The 22,656-nt window shown below is 38.9% G+C and overlaps 1 protein-coding gene across 5 annotated transcripts in view; it reads right to left on the bottom strand.

Annotated features, from left to right (window-relative positions):
• Nucleotides 1–22,656, bottom strand: part of MPPED2 (metallophosphoesterase domain containing 2) — a 163,090-nt gene that overhangs the window by 97,854 nt on the left and 42,580 nt on the right. For all 5 annotated transcript variants that reach the window (XM_019738618.3, XM_019738616.3, XM_019738620.3 and 2 more), the window contains exon 3: nt 16,274–16,455. In XM_019738618.3, the coding sequence (XP_019594177.1) occupies nt 16,274–16,455 (182 nt within the window). The remainder of the gene's footprint in view (nt 1–16,273; nt 16,456–22,656) is intronic.

The following is a 22,656-nucleotide window of genomic DNA, read 5'->3' on the forward strand; positions in this document are numbered from 1 at the left end:
GTCTTATTTATAATAAAAATGAAAGACACATCCGTATACACTGACTTGTGAACAAACCCATGTCCCCTATCACTGAGCCGTATCTATGACTTTTTATTTTTTAGCATTTGCAAGGCAGGCAGAGACCAGAGATAAGAATGAAAACTTAGATCTGAGAATAACTGTAAGAGCGTATGGCAAATTATGAGCTACAGAATAACGACCAGAAACCACACATAGTTTCTGTTTTAAATCTCTCTAGAAATCCTAGACACTCTTTTAACTGACACTCTCAGTCCCTCTGAGACACATACTGACTGCTGCCCACAGTATAGCAACTAATGACAGTCACAATTATCCCTGGTGACATCTACGCACTTCTGCTCCCATTTATCGCATCCCAGAGCCACTTGCATTTATCCCCGAACTAGTTTAAGGTCAGCTGTACTTTGTACCCTAATTATTCAATGTGATTGTATATGACTTAAAACGACTAAATATGAACATTAAAAGAGTGCATACATTTGCTGTTTCAGAAAGAGTAAACGGCACCATTTTAAAAAGTAGGGAAAAGTGATAAAAATCTAAAAGTATTCTGCATTCAAATTGTTTCTCAAGCATCTTTACATTCTGACCCTCCAATAAATAAACTAAAATCGAAATGTGATAAATACGATACATTTCAGATAAAGATGATGAATTATGTGTGTAATTTACCTAAAAAAGACAGTGCTGCTCTCTAATCCCCATTAAACAAAGACGACTTCGGCACTACTTCAGAAAACGGGCTAAAACATGCACCTCTGTATGCTCCAAGTTATAATAAAAAATATTTTGCTACATGTTTATTAATGTTATGGGTGCCCGCTTTAGCTGACTTTCGGATGAATTCTGTACTTTCCAGGGCCTGTCACCCTGGATTAGAGGGCCCCCATTGGAGGAGGAGTCACATAAGCATATGCTGTGGTTGTGAAGGTGGAAGGGATGGTTTTCACCACCTCTACCCCTGACGTGACCTCATCAAGAGCAAAACATCCGGAAGCAAAAGCTCTACCTGCACTCCCAAAGACATACATGTCGTTTTGGTTTCTACCTATTTTTATAGGAGAATCCTAGGTGCCCTCATTTTTACCGTGCTAAATATACAAGTTTAAAGACTCATTCGTCAATTCACATGTAAGTCATTTTCAGGCTTTGTGGTTCCAATGCTTTTTGAATCCAGGCTTTCTATGATGAAAAGATGCATAAAATGAAGAATATAAAATATGCAATGAAAATATCAGTTTGGTTTCCTAAATCCCCAAGAACCTCATAAATTACAGCGAACTAAACTAGCATTCCTACCAGCAGCACTAGTCCTAGCATGCCACTCCCACCACCATCACCAGCACTATAAGCTCGCATTTGATTATCAATTCCAAATTCAGCTGGTAAAGGGAAATAAATGCATATGGCTTTGACGTACTGACTACACTGAATCACAGACGACTGCGTAATATGAAATAATTTAGAGACAGTGAGTGAAGAACTACACAACCTCGTTCTCAACATTTTACAGAGAAATCAAAACTTTAGAGAGTGTATATTCTTTAGTCCTCACAGGAAAGTTTAGTCTTCTTAAATTAAAAAGAAATTTTACCTCCCAACAGTAGTTTCAAACAAAGGAGAAAAACACAAAGTAGAGGATACGTGAGATTCACATAAATGACAGGGAGAAGAGAGGCAACACAGTTTAATTGTACAACTTTACCCCGAAATTAGAAGGGAAAAATAAATATGCTGTTTCTTTCCTGCTCCTGAAATTTCAACAGAATTTAAGAAACACTGGGCGGGGGGGTGGGGTGGGGGGGTGGCATTATTTCAGTTTCATAATGCACACAAACTTGCTGCAATAACATCTAAATTTGGTAGATCAATAATGCATGTTATAGTTAGCTGCTTAATTATTCATTTTGAATGCACCAAACAGAGTTTTAAAACAAATTCCAGATGTGAAAAGAACTGGGAAATACAGGCTGTGTAATAAAAAATAAAAGTCACTTTTTCCCTAATCGAATTCTTTACCAGAACATCATAAAAATTTCCTCCAATTTTCAAAGTTAGAGATATTTTCATTAAAACTTTACATATATATAATACATACATATTATATATATATAATTTTGTACATATATATTTACAATTATGTGTTTTATGTACTTTTACAAACGTTAAAAATCATATGCTCTGAATACTCCATTTCAAAATACTATACATAAAAATGCATATATCACAACATCAAAAGGTCACAAGGTGACAAATAGAAGTAAATGCTGGCAGAAGAACATTAACCAAAGATAGGTATTAAAAAGTGAAAAAAGCAAACAGAAAGAATGTTTATTTGGGAATAAATCAAAATAGAAGACTAATTAAAGTTTGTTGTATATGGTTGCAAAGGTTGTTGACTACACAAGAACAACAGCCAAGGGGTTAGTGGAATGTGCCCTCAAGTTTCCCCAAAAACTAACTTAACCATGCCAGAAACACACGGAGAATCCAAGTATCCAAGTTTCCAGTACCACCAAACAGGCAATCAAGGCTCTTTTCATCTCATTACTTAGCACATTCTGGCCAGCAATCTAGCAGCCTTCCATCAGATAAACCTAGTTTATCTGATATTCGTTAACATACCAAGCAGTATATCTTAAAGCAAAAAAAAAGAAAACAAAAAAAGTGTTAGGTAACTTTGTAAGGTAAATATATTTTGTGGTTCTTGCCAGCACAATGTAAATCCTAGAAACCAAAGAAATGTAACATCACTCAATTCCCCATTGCCACAAATCTCTAAGATGCTGGACTCCCACCCTTCCTGTATGCCATGGAAGAACGCAGGATTCGGAGCACAGATACTGCCTCCAAGAGCTATGTGACCTAGGGTCACCGTAGGTATAGCATCAGTGGCTTCAGATCAAGAATGACTTCTTTGCATGTTTGCTCGAGGATTAAATGAGTAACAAATGTGTCTGCAATCTTGTCAGTTAATAGGTAGCGCTTCTTATAATTATTAGTTGGAAATGTAGGTATCAATATGCTAATTTTATAGGATCAAGTTTCCATTATAACCCCTCACTCTTGGAGGGTAAGAAAGTGAGAAACAGTATTTTAATTTAGTTTTATTTTTGAAAACCGACTGCAATGAATGGATGTTGAATAGAACAAAAAAATTGCTATAAAGGACATTATTAAGACAATTGGCAAAATTTGATAAAGCCTGTAGATTAAATAATAGAATTGTATCAATTTATGTTTGATTTTGAAAATTGTAGTGGGTTAATGTAAATGGATATTCATGTTCTTAGAAAGATACATTCAAATAAAGGGGCAAATGTCTATAGCATACTCTTGAATGCTTCAGGGAAAAAAAAATAGGTAGACCTAGAGAGAGAGATGAAGCAAATGTAGCAAAACATTAACAATTAGGGAATCTGGTTTTAGGGTATGTGGGAGTTCATTGTATTAGTCTTGCAACTTTTCTTAAACTTGAAAATAAGTATTAAAATGTTAATTGAAAATGATTGATCAACTAGGGATGCCCACTGGTGTAAGAAGTACTGTCTACATCTTAATGGTCCTTCTGGTACTTCACCTTGGACTCCACTCCACTTTCCATGCCCTAGGCTGGTGTTGTGCCCTGCATGCAGGAATGGCTGTACTGAGTTACGTGGACAGTGCTATAATCACGTCCTCTTCTTTTTCATCTTCCTTGCACTACTCCAAGCGAGCATGTGTAGGGTGAGCTAATGATTTGCTGCGTGTGTCTGATGAGTACTATATCATTTGCATCATAATGTTTTCATTTCTTCCCGCTGCACATAATGCCACGTTGACAGCAAGGTCAGTTAAGTTACTATAAGGGATTTTTAATGAAAACAATTATAAATTTAAAATAACTGTGTTTAAAGCATTTAACAGTTACTAGGGTCAAGTGATTACAGCAGTTACAAGACCCATGGGACATGTTCACACCAAAACAAAGTGAATAAATTACCTCAGCTGGCGCATGTAATCACTAAGTGACCACAGGGGTCAGGCAGAGTAGAGCCCTGAAGACTTTCACACAAAACCAATAATGAAAATTTATCAGTCAAAAGGTGGAGGGGAAGGGGGAACATCCAGAATTAGTGAGTCAAGTCATAGGCTGGAAGCAGAACTGACTTTCCATGCAGCTTGAAGAGCCAGGAAAATGACATTCAAAAACCCAGGGGACAGCTGGAAAAAAAATTCCAGGAAACAATATGCAAGAGGCTAGGAGGATATGGGTTTAGTTAAAATGGAAGTGATCTACGCAGTATCAGCAAGTTAAAAGCCAAACCAAAGACTACTTTGGTATAAGAATGACTGTCCTTATCCAGAAACCTACGCAGAGTCTAGAAATACATTTGGAGGTTTCCCTACCATGTAAGACAATGAGGGACGTAACTTTAACAATAAAATTGTCACCTCTAACATTTACATGGCACTTGACATCTTCTGAAGATGTTCATCAAAATTCACCCTCACAGCTTTGTGACTATTTCTCATTGCCGTAGAGGTGACTAAAGATCAGGGAAGCAACACCTTTTGTTCATGGACGTGCAACCAGGAAGTAAAAAACAAACAAACATTTATTGAAGACTCTGCTAAAGATTCCACTGGGAGAATCATCTCAGCAGACTCATAATCAAAAAGAGGAGACCAGAAGCCCTAAAGGTAACGTTCGCTAATGGTTTGAACTTAGTATGACGGGGAAAACGGGATGATGACCAATTAGGGAGGCAGGGCCAGTTTCCTAACAGAATGACCTTTGAATTGGGTTTTAAAGAATGAACAAGAATTTACAGAAGAAAGGGAATAAGACTGGTAGGCAGAAAGTAGCAAATATTCAGTTACTCAGCAAAAATGTATTGAGTGCTTTCTATACACACAACAACAGGGAGTGAGAAAGACGCAGCCCCTGTTCTCACAGAGCTTGCTTTCCTTCATTTATCCATTCACTCAATGCACATGTTTTGAGCCACTCCTGTGAGTCAGGCACTGCTGTAAGTACAGAGAATACAGTGCTACACAGCACAAGTCCAGACCCTCATGGAGCTTGCACTTAGTGGAGAAAGACTGACAATAAATAAGACACAGAAATAGAAAAAATAAGACCTTACCAAGGAGGTGGCATTTGAGCAGAGACCAACAGACCAAAGAAATGGATAAATACAAAGGTTTAAGGTGCGAACAACCTTGCACCAGAATGTTGCCGTGCTTGGAAGAGAAGGCGCAAGGGAGAAACTAAGACGTAAGCCCAAAGATCTGAGGAGAGGGTGGAGAGAAGTACAGGTATGGGGAGAGTGGCGCTGGATAGAGTGGACCAGCTCAGGAAGAACTTTGAATGCCACAATAGACTTCATTCCATCCGTAGAAGTTTCCTAAAAGGCATTCCACAAAATCTCAGCCTGATGGGATGTCCCATGGAAAAAGGGTCCTGTTTCTGCATCTGTAAAAAAATTTCTGCATCTATAAAAATGGTGATAGCTACGTCAAGCAACCAGAATGTCGTGTGGATCAAATGAGTTAATTCTAGCAAAGGGTCAAGCAATAGGGAGTGCTCAGTAAGTTGGTTTTCATTACTAAATGATTGCAGGAAAGACGGCATGATTGGCCTTGGCAGTTTCTTCAGGTACAACAGACGTCTGAAAGACACTCAAGAAGTAAAGCAGACAAAACATAGATAGAGGAGGGTTAGGTGCCTGGGTTAACGATCATGGGAATCAGAAGGAAAGATGAGCAGTATTTGGAAGAGCTATGAACTCAGCTTGAGATAAATTGGTTTTGAGGGACATGTGTAGTCTCCAGTTAGATGCAAATATCTTGAGAGGGAGGGAGGGAGAGAGAGAGAGAGAGAGAGAGAGAGAGAGAGAGAGAGAGAGAGAGAGAGAGAGAGAGAGAGAGAAAGATAAAATCAATACTCCATTCCATAAATCAAACCTCAAAGAATGAAAATAACCTGCCAGGTTTTGATATGCGGAATTAGCATAGGATGAGAAATGGCATCACACCCGGCAGAAGACAAAGCCCCTAGTCCTGGGCCATCCACTAACAAGTCTGTGCGAAATTGCCCAAGACATTGAAACTCTGAGTTCTAGTTGCCTGTTTCATAAAATGGAAGAGGTAATAATGACTATCAGGGGCCGGATGCTAAACGCAGTGATATAACTCTTCTGTTCCCTTCTGCATTCTCAGTGCCTTCCCACAAAGCAGGACCTGGCCCTTAGAACACACTTAGATCGTATGCAAACAGTCTTTTCAGGATAAAGTCCCTCAAATATCCTGGGATACAAGGGTCCTGCTCCAGGATTTAGGATTGCATTGTTTGGGGCTTCAATGTTCTCTCTGGAGCCAGGTGGTTTGGAAATCTTGGGGACTTTGCTGTTCCCAAAGAGCTCCATTTTTATTTATTCATCTATCTATCTATCTATCTATCTATCTATCTATCTATCTATCTACTTATTTTTAATAGTGATGGAATTTTCATACAGAAAAATGCAAACAAGATTCACCCTTTTCAGAAAAGTGTTTACTTAGCTTTCTCTGTTAAGCTGATGAAGTAATGGTTATATGTGTCTTGCCCATGTCTGTTTCTCTTCAGGAGATGGGGATATTTCAGCAAAGGAGAAAGGCAGGAAGCTTTGGAATTGATGGCTAGAAGACTGGAGACAACGTCCTGTGACTTCAGCTCTTGTCCCAGCTCTTGGGTTGGCTCACAACATGACCCCCGTCTGTCCTTCCACCTTTCTGGATCCCCATCCATTCATCAGCAAGACAGGGATAATACTGTCTGCCCATATCAACTTCCCTGCACCATTATAAGCATTAATGATCTAATATACTCAAAGGTACTTTGAGTCCTTTGGAGGAAATATGTCATATAAATTAGAAGCATTATAATTAATGTAATTTAAGAAAATGGCTAGCCATAACGAGCAGGATTTGGTTCACATGGATCACAAACGACCCCGTCATCATGTCCTCAGGTCACTAACGACCCTTTCTAATGGAACAAAATCCAATCTTACTTATTTGAGCATATTCAACTATTCTGTATTTGGGTTATTTTTCCTTCCAAGCACTTTACTTAATTCTATATCAAAATTGAACTATAAAGCTAATTTTGTCCTTATTGGGTAAAAGTATTTATATGTGAATTAGACCATGAAGTAATTCAGTTTAGGATAGAAGATTCTTCATTGTAAAGAAGGACAAGTAGATGATAAGCATGAATCTGTTATTTGTATCAAGCAAATACTATTACAAACAAGAAAACTGAATGTTTGTGTCCACGTGATAGGCTACATAGACAACTCATAGATACTTTTTGAAATTCTAGAATCTCATGCTAAGACCAAAACACCCTAAATAATTGCTTGAAAAGAAAGAGAAGCTAATAAATAAATTACAACTCTCGGATGGTAATTGGGAAAATCAAAGTATAAATCAAAAACTTAAATGTACAGCATGTCAGATATTGATTTTGTGAGCAAGCTAAAGATTAAGAAACTCCTTTGATATTAAACTCCAGACAATTAGAATTAGGGAATTCTAGGCTCTAAGAAACTCTCCGGCACATTCTCCACTGGAAGTCCTGGGAAAAGTCATCTGGATTGCCCTTCTTAAAGCCTCATACCTTTGCCTCCTTATTATAATAGATATGACTCTTCAGTAGTCAGAACGTTCTATCACTATAAACATTCCAATGAGGCTCCCCTGCTCAAATCATTTCTGAAACTTTTCTCTGGGAAATGTTAGGCACCGTACACGAGAGGAGACGCCAGTAGGTCACATCATGTTTTTTTATTCAAAATGGTATATCTCCCCTTGCCCACTTCACAAGTTCCAGTTCCTAATAATTTTCTACTGTTTTTTTAAAAAGAATCAAAAGCCTTACATGTGCAAACCATGCCTGGAAAGCATTATGTGTAGGAGTTTAAAATATCAGTTGAAATCTGAGCAAAGCCTGGTATGCTAGAGTTTGTAAGACAGGAGCTAGTGTGCAGAGATGGTTTCCAGGAGGACGGGTGGTGACACCGCAGGGAGGTGTGAGGGAGTCAGATTAAAGATCGGGGAGAGAAGGGAGAAGAGAGAAGATTGAAGAGAGGGATAGGGAAAGGGGATGCCTGGCCCTGTCAGGTATGTGGCTCAGAAGTTAATTAGAATCTAAGGAGACGTCTATGTGTGTTGGGTCTGGGATACTTGGAAAAGAGACGGTGCCAGGTTTCGGGTGGCCATGCAGACTCATGGTGCTCACTCTTTTCTCTGTTCCATGGGCAGAGTGGTCCATGAGCCATTGGGTTACTGTGGCACAAAAACCTGGAAAGACCACTTTCCCTGAAGTTCTGCCCTCCCAGGGAATAAGAAAAACTCACCAATGGGGCAGACGGAGGAGTAATAGCACTGGCATGCTTGGATAATGTAAGTTAGCCGCAAGTAACATTTACTGACCATTCACTACCAGGACACGTTGGCTATCGATTATCTTATTTAACCTCACAGCAATCCTTGTAGGTTAGATACGTTAGGCATAACTAATTCTCCTTTTACAGACGAATACATTGACTATCACAGAACTAACAATGTGGAAACCAGGATTTAAACATAAAATCCCCTACTCATGCTCTTAACCTTATGCCTAATGTCCTTTTATTCAATACACACATGTGCATTCACACACCACACAATAGGAAACACACCAGTTGTTAATAGTAGTTATCGCTAAATGGTAGGACATACTGGTGACCTTACTTGTTTTTCTGTACGATTATTTACATTTTTTTCACAAAGACCATGTAAGCTTTCACAATTAGAAAAAGAGTTCACAGTCATTTTTAAAAAGCCCTTAGAGGGTGAAGAGTTTCTACCACTGAGGATATTCAAAAATACGGGGCACAAACTCTTAAATCCTGAGACTGGTATAGAGAAATTACAATCTTAATAGAAGGAAATTTGACAATACATTATAAAACGTGTTGTTTTTTTTAAAGAAGTTTGTGTCATTTGCAGTAGCAATTGTAATTCTAGATATCCTATGAATATAATTAAAGATGTTTGAAAAGACAGAGCAAGAAGATATTCATCACACCAGTGCAGATAATAGCAGAAGAACGAAAACACCTCAGGTGTCCAGTAATAGAGATGGCTAAATAAATCAGTGTGCACCCAACAACAGAATATTGTGCTGACACAGAGAACGATGTGTTAAATTTTTTTTAAATTATGGGATAATATGCCTAATTCAATTAATTTAAAAATTGTAATTAAGCAAAAAGTCCTTAAAGCATGAAGATTACTACTATTGAGGACATTTAAAATAGAAAAAGTAGAAAAATTGCTCAAATACCATATACCAAACAGTAGTTACTATGAAAACAAGATTATAGATGAATGCATATTTTCTACTTTGCACGTGTCGAATGCTGGAATTTTTCTAATTTATCTGTATCTTATTTATATTGAAAATATTCATTTTTGGGGGAAAGTTTTAGCCATATTTATAGGTGTAGAGTTTTGTTCATGATATATTTATTGTTAGGATGAAAAACAGACTATACTGGCATTACTGAAAGATCTCCATTTTGGTAAAATGCATATGTGCGTATACTCATGTATCAATAAAAAACTTCTATAAAGAGTCACACTAGTGCTCGCTTCGGCAGCACATATACTAAAAAGAGTCACACTAAAATGTTAACAGTAATTATCTCTGGCCATGGGTAATTCTATTTTCTGCATTCACTTATCTCTATTTTCTAAGTTACCAAGAATGAACATCTATTACATGTATTATAAAAGTAAAATAAATAGCTCCGGCTGTGAAAGCTTTTCCTAAAGACCAGCTCCAGAACTTTGGGCCAATAGCAAGATCACTGGAATGAAACACAGTCTCCCAATATGATTATTGTGAAAGGGGCAAAATTGATTTGTATGTCTACGATCTGCGATGCTTGTTACAGTCACACTCCGTTATAACCATGCCTAATACAATGCTCCTACAAATATGAATAACCTCTTTCTTGAGATTTTCCTTGAAAGCATTTTCTTTCTTTCTTTTAGGCCTGCAGAAACTGAAGCTCAGAGCTATTGAATGACAACTGATACCAAAGAAAGGCCATAACATGGCATTGGTGCCATGTTAAAAGGGACTTTGACTGATTGTTATATAAAAACTTTCCAATGAAAGAATAGGCCACCCAAGAATCCTATGTGTCTAATGATAATATATGAAAAAAACAACAATAACAAATCCTTTTTTAAGTATTTCTGCACAGTACATAGGAATTACTAACAGTAGCCAACTGGCTGTGATAAATACTTTGAGGAGAAAAGAAAAAAGAAGGGAAGGGAACAGTGGGGATAGGAAAGGAAGGTAGGGTAAAACATTTTACATAGAGTACTGCATAATTTTAAAGTTTGTGCCAAAGTGCAGACAGAAAAAAATTTTGTGCCTTTATGTTCATTCAATTACTCAGAGATTTATACAATCATTTGTGTGCACTAAACCATGTTCCAGGCCCTTTACTCAGAACTGGGTGTACAAAGAACACTCGTTAGGCAAACACTATTGTCTAGTGGGGCAGACACACAAGTAAACAATTATATAACAACCATGAGAAGGGTCGCGCAGATGCCTGACCAAAGTGTTAAGGGGAGCAACCAACTCTGAAAGAGTATTGGGCATAAAGGATGAATACATTCTCACCGAGGAGAGAGGGTCATTCCAGGAAGTGGAACCAAGGTTTGCAAAGAGAAAGAGGTGTGGAAGGGCATGTGCATTTGGGGAATGGGGAGAATTTTGGAGTGCGTGTAACTGAGAATTGGAAATAAGAAGGTGGATGTGCAATCAAACAAGATTTCCTAAAGCTCATTTGTCCAACATTCATGGGCTTACACGCAATGTTCAAGGAAGAGGCTACCAGCAATATTCGGAAGATGACAGGACCGGAGAGATGGAGATAAGTAAAGAGTGTCCAAGAGGCACAGGTCAGAAGAACAGTGGCCAAGTGAAGGAAGACCACACCCGGCCTCAGGCCCTTACAAAATGGACCTGCAGGCACAGCAGTGCTGTTAGAAAACCCTGAGGTTCGGAATTTACTGAAAAGCAGTGAAAATAATCACATTTTAACTGGCAGGTCATCCATAGTTGGCAAGTTTATTTTTAAGCCAAGTCTGTGACTATGATGCATTTTAGCCAAGATATAAAAGAAAATGTTATAACGGTTGAGCGGCCAGGACCCCAGTTCAGCTCACCAAAGCATATTTGGGACATACCTCTAGCATATCCGAGCTCACATATTAATGGGACTATAGGATTTAACTATCACTTTAAAAAATACTTCTTTGGGGAAGGTTTATTTGTGCCTCTTTCCCACAACTCTGCAGCCCCTGGCAATAAGAAGTCATGTGTCTCTCTGGCCTTGGGCTGGTTCCCTTGAAAACAGCCCCACACAGCTCCATTTGTGAGACAGAGGAGTGGGATGTCTGATTAGCCAGAATGGGGAGAGGCAAAAACCAAGGATTCTCGTAGTTCACTCAGGGCTGCAGAAATGGAGATTTAAAGTTTCATTCCCCAATCCATGGCAGAGGTTTCAGAGGAAAGGGGCCATTGGGGCAATAGAAGCATCTATTAGAATATACTGATTATTTGTCATTCAAGTGTTCACAAGGGGAAGAGACTTGCCCACAGAAAACAAGATTTTCAGGCTCTCATTAGTGGCTATTCATGTTAAGGATGGAAATGAGTGCAATGGAATGCTAATGTCACAACGTAATTTAGACCATCCCTGGGAGCTTATATGACCGGCTGTGTTTTCAGTGTTCTTTATGGATATTTACTTTGTTGTAATTCACCACCATTGGAATGGTCCACACCAAACGCTAAGAAAGCGTCATGACCTCACAATACACTCCCATCGACCAACTCACAGACAGAGGCTGTGCCACAAAAAAAGTTTTAGTATGACATAAATCCATCTTAGATTCTGAATTCACGTACATGTAAGTGTATATGTTAAAACAGGCCGTTATTCTAAGAACCACCATTTTCCCCAGGATTTGGTCCCTTTCTCAGGGATTCCAGGTCCCAGACTGGAAATAAAGATAGGAGAACACACTTGGGAAGTGCAGTCTCATAGACCCAAGTTCAAATCCTGAGGTCACCTCCTATTTGTGTGACCCGAGGTAAGTTAACTTCACCAAGGCTCAGTTTCCTCATAAGTAAAAATTAGAAGCTAATCCTTATTTCACAAGTTACTGTGAAGACTGCATGAAACAATACCTGTAATTGGGGAGTGGGAGGGAGGTACAGTGTCTAGACTCTACCACACAGAGACAAAACATACTAGTTCAACCCCCTCCCCATCCAAATTCCAGTCCAACTTGGCCATTCATTATCCAAGTGGCCCGGGGAAATTCATTTACTGACCTCAGTTTCCCCTTCTGGCAAATTCAGTAGTGGGATCTCCAAGGCCTCTTACAGTCCTAGCATTCTGTCAGATTAGTGCAACTTTTCAGGGGGAGGCTTGTTTTCAGAATCTGTTATTGTACCTTTTGGGGCTCCCTCTTACACTCTGATTCTCCTTTAAATATACGGTTCCCTAAATTTCTAATTTCTGCCTTTTGGATTCTATGACACTGGCTGTGCTGTCTCCCTCCACACTATTTGTTGAAAGTCAGGCCAAGTACTATGTTAAAAATGATACAAGCTTTATCACAGAATATAGCCTCACAACAACCATGGGGTATATTATTATTATTATTATTATTATTACTACTATTATTATTATTCCCATTTTAGAAATGAAATCGAGGCTCAGGATATGAAGCAATTTATCAAAGGTCTGAAATTTAAAGCTGGGTCTTCCCAGCTGCTCCTAATCATTACATGCTACACTACCTTTCCATCCTCTGACTATATCTAGTTTGAATTCTATCTTCTTATGATCCTGTGCTGGGCTAGCTTATCTCATAAATTACTTTGTATTAATAACTTTATGTGCTACACCTGCCAGGTGACATATGTCCATATTAACCAGAACCCATCATCTCTGAACCAGCAGGGAACTCATGATGGGATTCTCAGGCCTTGCAGCTGGGAGGTCAGGGTGAGAGTCAAGACAGGCAGGGCTTAAATACATCTTCGAAATAACAGCACATGGTCATACAGCTACTCAACTTTCACATGAAGCTGCCGGAAGCTGGTTGATGCCTAATATCTGTGAGCTTCCCAATGGCCATAAGCCCACTCATATCACAGGATGGTGAAGGAAAAGGGCTCACGCTTTGGAGTAAGACAACCCCAGGGTCACTAGTCCATGCACTTGGGTGGATTAGCCTCTCTGAGGTTCCTGTCTGCTAAATGATCTTGGGTGAGGTAACCCAACTGGGCTTCACTTCCTCATCTGTAAAATGGGGATAATATTAGCAACCTCTAAGGACAGAAGGAGCGCCTGTCCTGTAGTAGAAACAGCTTAGCCTGTTGGAGAGCTAAGGAGCTTGAGAGACAGTCAGGCTGTTTCTGGTAATCAGGGTAGTCTAGACTAGAGTAGAAAGATGGAAATCAGTTAGGAGTTCATTGGACTCTAAGTGCCTGCCAAATCTGTGAAGACCCGTGCCGGTGAGAGTTGGATGCCCTGTTACAGCAAACGCCCAAGACTGATCTGATCCTTGACTCCTCTCTGTGAGGCTGCCTGGCAGCTGTTGCTGGAAGCACTTTTTTCAGGTGAGAGGTTCCTGCATGAGCCAAGTGGTACAGTGTAATCATACACCATCTCTGGCCCTCAGAGTACCATGAGGCTGCTGGGGTAACTGAGCTATCCTGGGTCTTCCCTATGGGATCCCCACTTCTCTATCCATATCCCATAGGCTCCCTTCTGACCCCTGCTGAGAACTCTTCCTCCTGACTCAGAAGATCAGAGAGGAAATGGGACGAGAAGGAACTGACCATGTGCCCGGACCTTGGCATTTTATTTCCTTAGTTACGGCACATTTCCATTCATGGAGTACTTTCCCGTATAAAATCTACCAGTGTTTACTTCTAACCTACTTAATAATTCTTCTGACCTCTTCTTGTTTTTACCCTTTAAATATCTGTTGATGGTTCATTCACCACATTCCCCATTCAGTTATTAATGGCCCACAAAAACTTACTAGCAGCAATCATTTACTGATTAATCTGCACAACAATCCAGGAAGACAGGTAGTATTAATCCTTAGTTCTGCACAGGGAAACCAAGGGGAAAAGAGAGGTTAACTCAGTTGCCCAAGGTCAGTGGCTAAACAAGATTATAACCAGGACCTATCCTGTCTCGTACGTCTATAAACACTTTCCACAGTCTTGTTCCCTTTCTTTACCACTCAGCATTGTCAATGAAGCTAAATCATTTCTGTGTTGAGATTCAGTTATTACAGAAGTTTTAAAGTGTCAAAATTCAACCCAAAACAATTTTGCCTGCTAACAGTTCATAAATAAATGTTGCTAAAATGATGAGATAATAGTACTTGAAAGCTAATTTTACAGAGGCAAGAGCAGTGAAAAGATGTGGATTATAGACCCAGGTCTGCAATAAGGAGACTCTGAGAAAGTCACTTAACTTCTCTGCATCTCTGAGTTATTTGTAAAAATAGGATTGTGCTGAATGATACTTAAGATATCTTGCTGTTTTAAATGAGATGGCTGAATACCTTCTAAAGCAGCACGAAATATAAGCTCCAATGTCCATGCCGCCAAGACAGTGGTAAAATTGGTATATTCCTTCACTGTTAATGAAATGTAGTACACAGCCACAACCCCCTCGGAAAGCAATATGCCAACAGACAAGGACCATGAAGAATTTCATATCCTTTGACTTAGTAGTTTAACTCAGACTGTATTTTACTCTAAGAAATTAGTCAACGGAAGCAGAAAGACATACACAAACACTGAAAACGCACATTTCAGTGTTAGCTGTCAGAGGAAAACTGATCAACTTAGATGTTCATTTCAGAGGGGCATCTTATTACATAGAAGCATAGCACAGTATGAATGTCATATTGCTATTAAAAAGGAGAAATAAGAAAATTATGCAAAATCATTTAAACTCTTACCAATACTCTCAAATGAAAATAACCAAAAGTAAAAAAGCAGATATGCACTCTGATGTCAACTTTATAAAATGTGAACAGATGTGCAAGAACACAGGAAAACTCAAAATACTTATGTTATTAGTTAGGCTTATTAGTTAGGCTTATTGGTTTGTTTTTAAAATAATTTAACTGCTTTTAATGAATATTATTTTTCCATTAACACATACATTTGATCAATTATTTAAACATTTAAAAATTTCTCAATCCCTGTTTTAGTTTAAAGTTTCTGCCTAAATCTCCTCAGTAATTTTTGTTGGCTGACATATTATTCATGACATTATTCTTTTAGAGTGATTTCTGCTCTCTGCTATGTAATTCTTTAGTAGCTTTAGAGAGTCTGAAAATCTCAGAACCTTTGCACTTCTTTCCTTCACCTAAGAGGATTCTAAAAAAGATCTGTCATCTAATCTAGCTATGAATAACCTCATGATTGCCTTGTAATGCTAATATTTGGCCATGCCTGACTCAGGAGTCAAGATTTTTCAGATAACCCCTGACCTGTGGGTGCCTCTCCAGTAACCACAAAGTTTCCATGGTACTTTTCACAGTGCTAGGGTGGTTTCATATTCCAAGTTTTTGGAGCTTTACACGAGGACACCTTGTATTTTCAGGGGTCTTAGGATACCCCTCTGGTTCACTTAGAAAAGCGGCTCTTACACAGCACTGTGCTAGGACCCTCCCTTCGCAGAAGGAGTTTTACAAGCTCCTTCATTTCTTAGAAATGTTCTCTTACTAGTAGGTCATTTGTACATCTTTGCTCGTAATATCTAGGAAAGATTGCAGAGTCAATGAATTAAAAATAGGATTCTAGGTCTCATGTGTGCCAATGAATGCCCTCATTAAAGCAGAATGAGCGAGATGAGATGGGTTTCAAAGCTTTCCATCCCTTTGCCCCAGAGCCGCCGAGGCCAGGCACTGAAAGGATGCACAGTAAAATTAAATATCTAAAAATTCATCTTTAATTAACAGAATTGGATTAAAGCTAGACACCACCGCATATCATACGAGAAATGGCTGAGCTGGCTTCCAAGTGCTCTAATTCAATTAGGACGAAGTGAGTGACACTCGGACGGGAAAGGTTAATTGGGGGCACCAGAACGCAATCATTCCTTACCTAACCAGTCATTAAACTTCTTAACCTCTGAGGGCAGTCCCAGCTCGGTGAAATCGCCTGTGTGGAGAAGGATGTCCCCATAAGGCATCTGGATACCATCTGTTCTGGAGTGTGTGTCTGAGATGCAGACAAACCGCGTGTGGCCCGCTGGTTTTGGAGTGTCATATGGGATGGGGTCGACCCTAAAGTAGACATAACAGATCCCATAACAGTTAAATATATTAGAACCCTCGTAATTGTCATCGCACATACATATCGATTGTTAGCCGTTGAACGTACCCAAACTGAGGCAAAGGCAGAAGGGACCATTGTAACAAGGGACACTTTGGGGTACAAAAGAGACAGCATCACTCATCTACAAACCCAGTGGGCAAATTCAAAACGTCTTACTTACCTGGGAGGAGAATTAAAAAAGAATATCTTACATGCAGAGTCGGGAGTAACCCAGGAAACTGATAGAGTGATTAATGGTAAAGTTTAGGGATGTTGAACCCCAACTGGGGAAGCAAAATTATGCGATTTTCTCTCTCATCGTGCTGCAATTGATCCCACTACTCATTAGGATGTGAATAACTAATTTATTCCTTCTTAAACATGCATAAGTTAAGCAATGAACTAACTTACGGAGAACACTGCACATGATTTGCCAACTGAGGTGTAGAGAAATATATAGATAGTACTAATATTTAATACTCTTTCCAGAACCATTCAACACCGGTATCTTCTTGTTTTCGCTAAGAGATTCTCAAATCAAAGTGCAGAGAGGGAAGGTGATGTCAAAATAAGAGAACTTTAAAAAAAAATCATTGGGTGTTAAAAAAAAAAACTTGGTCAAGCTCCTTCTTTACCACAATGAATTATCTGCAGTCCCAATACACCTTAGGTTACTTGGAATGCCCAAATGCCTTGGGCAAACATTCTACTCAGTACAAACAGTATGCCTTTTAATGGGTGTCTATAGATCTACATATGCATTAATATATGTATAGTTTCAGAGACCTAAGCACTGTGAAATTACACGAGGGCATAAGAATCAAAAGGCAAAATGATCAACCCGAAGCAAAGAAAATGAAACAGAACATTCTCATTTAATTGAGTGTAACAAAGTGTGCTACATAAACTTGGTAAAGAAATGCAAATCTGACTCTTCAAGCATACAGTTTTAATTATTTAAGGGGTTGGTAGCAGAGTTAAGGATGCTTTAACTGTATTAACTCTACACTGACAGCTTCCTTTAATTTCTCTGTAGGAATGCACACTTATTTTGGATTATGGGTGAAAAGAAGCAGTTATAAATGCAAAGAGAAGGTCACAAGAGACACAAACATGCAATGTGGAGATTACAGTGTGGAACATTAAATAAGGAACAATATTTCATATCACAGTCCCACCCTTGACAGTTAACATGTAGCAGAGAACACATTGAAAGCTCAACACAAGATTCCCTATATATCTTGCCTCCACAGGTTTTGTTTAATTTTTCTTTCTTTTTCCCATTTTTTAAAAAGAAAAAAAAACCTGTTTTAACAATGGCAATTGTAGTGAGGGAAATAAAGATATCAGTATACATCCTGGCTAGTTTTGCATTTCTTTCATGGTTAATCTTTTAATTTATTTTTTCTTTGACAGAGAAGAAGTAAAGTAAGCAAGAAGATCTAGAAGAAGAGAGGAAAAAAAGGAAGAAAGGAGGGAGGGACTGTGAACTGGTCAACACAGTGGGTCTAACTGGAAACCCAAAAGGCAGGTTTACCTCGTGCAAAAAATTAATGGATTTTTCCCGTAAGGGTTAGAAATTAATAATGCTGTTACCATGGAGAAAATTCACTAATCCACGGAGATCTCATGAGTAACCTGGAAACCTTCCTGATTATATCCAATGTTGATTTTTTTAAAAATATATGAAAAAGTTTGGTATCTTCCTTGCCATTTCTGAGATTATTACAGTCGCCTTGGTTCTAATCTTATCAATAGCTCCTGTCTTTTAAAGGTAGTTTTCTCAGAGAATGAATGATTTTCTCCTGCTGCATCAGACTGTCACCCCCTGAAAATGATAGGTAATATTCTATCCCAATCCCTGAAGTTAAGAGACTCATTAGAATGAGACTGTGCACATTTATACTTAATCCACCAACATTTGAATGAAAGAAAATAACCACTGGACTTTAAGTATATGAATAAATTCAATATTGTCTATGTGTGCATATACACATATATGTTTATTTTCTAGTTCTCAGCCTAATAAAAATGAATACACACAGCCCCCTTCCTTTCTATAACTCAGCTAAGCTACGGACACAACTACTAAATCAAAATCCTTTATGAGTCCATCCAAATTTATCAGAGGGCCATCACAGTCATCATTTTGAATTTATCAAACATAAAATAGCACAGATATACACCCCTCGCTGTGAATAGGCCCATACTCTATGAATCTGCTCAACTTAAACAAACAAATCATCACATGGTACATAATTTGTTTCCCATCTTAGCTCTATATTGGGCAATAAGTTTCTAAGACTGTTGGAACACCAGTCAATTTTTGAATGGCTGCAACTTCCCTCCCCACCCTACCACCTTCTCCAGAAAAATATTTAAATATCCTACAGAATTAACGTGAAATAAAGGCCAAGGAATAGAAAAACAGAGGGGACAGGAAATAGGGAGAAAATGTGTCTTCTCAGCTGTGAGCTGAAATAAGGAGTCAGAAGTACACAGAAACAATGGCAGAAAAGGCTCACCCATCAACACCATCAACTTGATGTCGTCAAAGAGAAACAATCTGTCGGCATTTGGGAGAGATATGGAGGATTGATTCAAGGTCGAGGATTGGGAAAGAGGGAGGCATAAAGACACAAATGCAGCAATTATATACATCCCCTGACCCATTGACACTGACGTGCTTTGTTACCCACAGGACTAAGTACAAGAAGGTAAGACGCTGCAGCAAAACATGACAAATATCACCTGGAGTTCACAGGAAGGAAGACATTTCCACCCAAAGACATTCAGAGTTGAAAATAAGATGTCTAATTAAAGTTGAGTGGATATAATTAAAGTTGAGACAACCCTAGGGAAACTATTATTTCCAAATTGGGCGTTTGGTAAACAGTTCGGAAAGTCAAGATAAACATTTTCACTGTAAAAGCAGGTTTAAGGGAGACCTTGACTACGATTGGGAAACCTACCTGTTCAGATTGTATGAAGACCCCCACGCTACATTTTCCCTCTTAGTTAACAACTACTTTACTGCTTACTATTTATGCTGCTGACTTCTCAAATGACCTAACATTTCCCCCAAGGCATCATGTCAAATATCCTAGCAAGTGAGTCTTTAACCAAGGCAATCTAACCCCCAGAGCCAGATTCAAATATCAGAGTGAGATTTGCACGTACATCTGAGTACACCCAGGGGAAAACAAGATGACATGGGAAGATGAGAAGAAAACACAGCATCATAAAATCCCAGAGCTGGACAAAACCTTAGGGGGCATTGGGTTCAATGCTTTATATAAAGCTTGAATCCCCTCTACCCCTTGCCTGCCTAGCTGACATAAATTTTCCTTTCAAGCTTTCCAGAGAAAGGGAGCTCTTGAGTCCCCTCCCTCCCCCCAGGGCAGCCCATTCTCGTTTTTGATATCTCTGTTTGCTAGAGACTTTCTGATCAGAGTCTGCACCTCTGAAAAGCTGACCATGGTCCAAAGAGACTTGGCCTGGAGCTCAAAGACTGAGTAACAATTTTAGCTGAATTATTCACATCGGACATGTTATTTCATTCTTTTTGGTCTTCATTCCCCCCCCCCCCATTTGTAAAATGGGAATAATAAAGCCTAATCTGCTAAGTTGCTATGAGGATGTAAATTGTCAAGTACTAGTCTGGCACGTAGCACAGAAAGTCAGAAAGTAGAGATGCAGAATGACAGAAGGGTAAAAAGTACATTAAGCTCTTCAGCCAGACTTAACTGGCTCCGTATTCCGCTCCATATTTATTAACAGCGGGACACCCAGCAAGGTGCTTAAACTCCTATGCCTTGGTTTCCTCACCAATAAAACGAACATAAAAATAATACCTATGCCATAGGATTGCCATAAGGATCAAAGCGACAATGTACTCAAAGCATGTAGAAGAGTATCTGACACACAGCAGACACTCGATACATGTTAAGATTTCTTTTTACTAATCAGTAGCCATATTTTTCCTACTATTATCGATAGTACCTAGTAACCTTTCATTTCTCTGACCTCCTTCTCTCCTTGTGTTACAAGGAGATAATTACAGCTACCACACAGGGATGTGTGAGAATGAAAACACCTCACATACATGACACTTAGTACAATACTGGGCACATAAACCACAGTCAATCAACCCATGCATTTCCTTCCCGTGACATCCTTCTTCATCCTAGCTCTGCACTCTCAAGTAACAGAGAAGAAGAATTCAGTTCCTTTTCCATTTGCTAGTTCTCCAAATAGTTGGGAACATGCATTATAAACCCCTGCAATCTTCTCTATTCAAGTTGAGGAGCCAGACATTTCTTTAGCTTTTCCTTGTGTGCTAGGATTTCAAGCGCCCTCGGAATCCTGGTGACTGCCTAGGTAGTCTGGTTGGTCAGAACCTGTCCATCTGTAGTGTCAGAACTCATGCACCAGTGAGCTGTTTATCAGAGACAAAAGCTGGCCCAGGAGACGGGGCGCCTGTGCTGGACACACGGGTGGACTTTCCTCCAGGCTGGAGCTGTCTACCATCTTAAACCATTTTCTAAGTGAAACTCCAGATTTTGTCCCAAGCCTCAAATCTTGTTCTTGAAACTTGATTCTCAAATGTTTACATATCTCGCTGCATATTCAAACAAATAAACCATTCTTATTTATTCAGCCTTGGCATATTAGAATTTTTTGCCCATAAAAAAAAATATGATGATATTATCGCTTCCATTAAGCAACCCTTTTCTGGCCATATGTGTTATTTTTTCCAATAACAAATTCATACAGCGTTGCAAGTTCCATTGATAGATCTTCAGAAAAGCTGTTATCATATGGTTTGTTATGACGTGGATTTCTTTTTTAGGCCATGTGTACAGTAATAGCTGTGTGTACATAATTAGCCTATAATTCAGTGTCAGAATAGAATATAAACCTTACAAAGCATGTTAACAAGATCTGAAAGTATTCCCATCCCCCTTCCACTTGAAAATATCAATGCTATGCTTATGCATTCCACTGACTTGATCTGTAAAAACTTTGCCAGTGTGACAATAAAGCTTTCATTTTTATCCAGAAAATTTAGATGGCATGAAAGCTAGAACTACAATGTTATACCATTCACCTTAGATGTATTGTTTGATACAGATATGCAAAACCCGCGAGCAAAACAATGAATAAATAAATACCACGCTGAAAGTAGTAGAATCGCAGAATTTTTGTATTGGAAGGGGCCTTAGAGATGATTTAATCCTGTGTTTTACTTCTTTGACTATCATGTGTTCTATCATGTGTTCTGCCTGACTTGTGTATACTATTACTTAATTTTTGTTGTGTCTTGCAGTTTTTACACAACTTTGTTTTCAGTTTTGCCCTAAACAATATCATCTGAAAGTCATGAATTGGATATGCTGGTTGCATGTGTCAACTATACATTAACATAAATATCTAACTACTAAAATTCTGTTCAAGGTTCACCACTCTAAAGAATTAGAACGCAGATTTTCTAACTGCCAATTTACTTCTCTTTCCACCCACTTAGGTTTGGACGCTAAAAACATACCTGAACTTGGAGTTAAAATTATAAAATGCCAGCAAATCAATCACCTAAGCTTTTGTAGCCATTCATGTCTAGAGAGATTGCTCAGAATTGTTGAAATTTACTGTCAAAAATCTGTTTCAGTGCTCGGTACATTGACCTCTCAGTTCTCCTGTACATTATCCAGTAGAATGGAGTCTCCTAACACCACAAAAAAACTGCATGTCACAGTTCCTTGAGGGAATGGGCAATATGAAAGTCTGATTTTTAGAATATGGATAAAGAGTGTTCCTCGTTTTCCAGGATGTCAAGTCACACATGCAAGCTGACTGTAAATGTTTCCAAACACAGGTGTCTTTAGAGGGACTGCTTCAGTGGACAGAAAAGCCTCATTGAAAGAGCCCTGCTTGTGGAGTCCAGGGGCTTTCTGCACTCTTACTACACTGATTAGTAAGATAACTACTACATCGATTAGTTATATGACCCTGGGCAGGTCACTTCCCCTCTTCTACCCTGTTCCTCAAGTGTTTGAAAAGGGGGGAAGGACTGAATGATCCCCAAGTCATCAGGAGCATGGTTTCTACGCCACTATTCATTTGTGCAAGGCTTGAGAAACACTTCAGTCTCTTCGGTAGCTTAAAATATA

Source organism: Rhinolophus sinicus, chromosome 14 (assembly GCF_057876585.1).
Source record: "Rhinolophus sinicus isolate RSI-liver-muscle chromosome 14, RSI-T2T, whole genome shotgun sequence".
Lineage (NCBI taxonomy): Eukaryota > Metazoa > Chordata > Mammalia > Chiroptera > Rhinolophidae > Rhinolophus > Rhinolophus sinicus.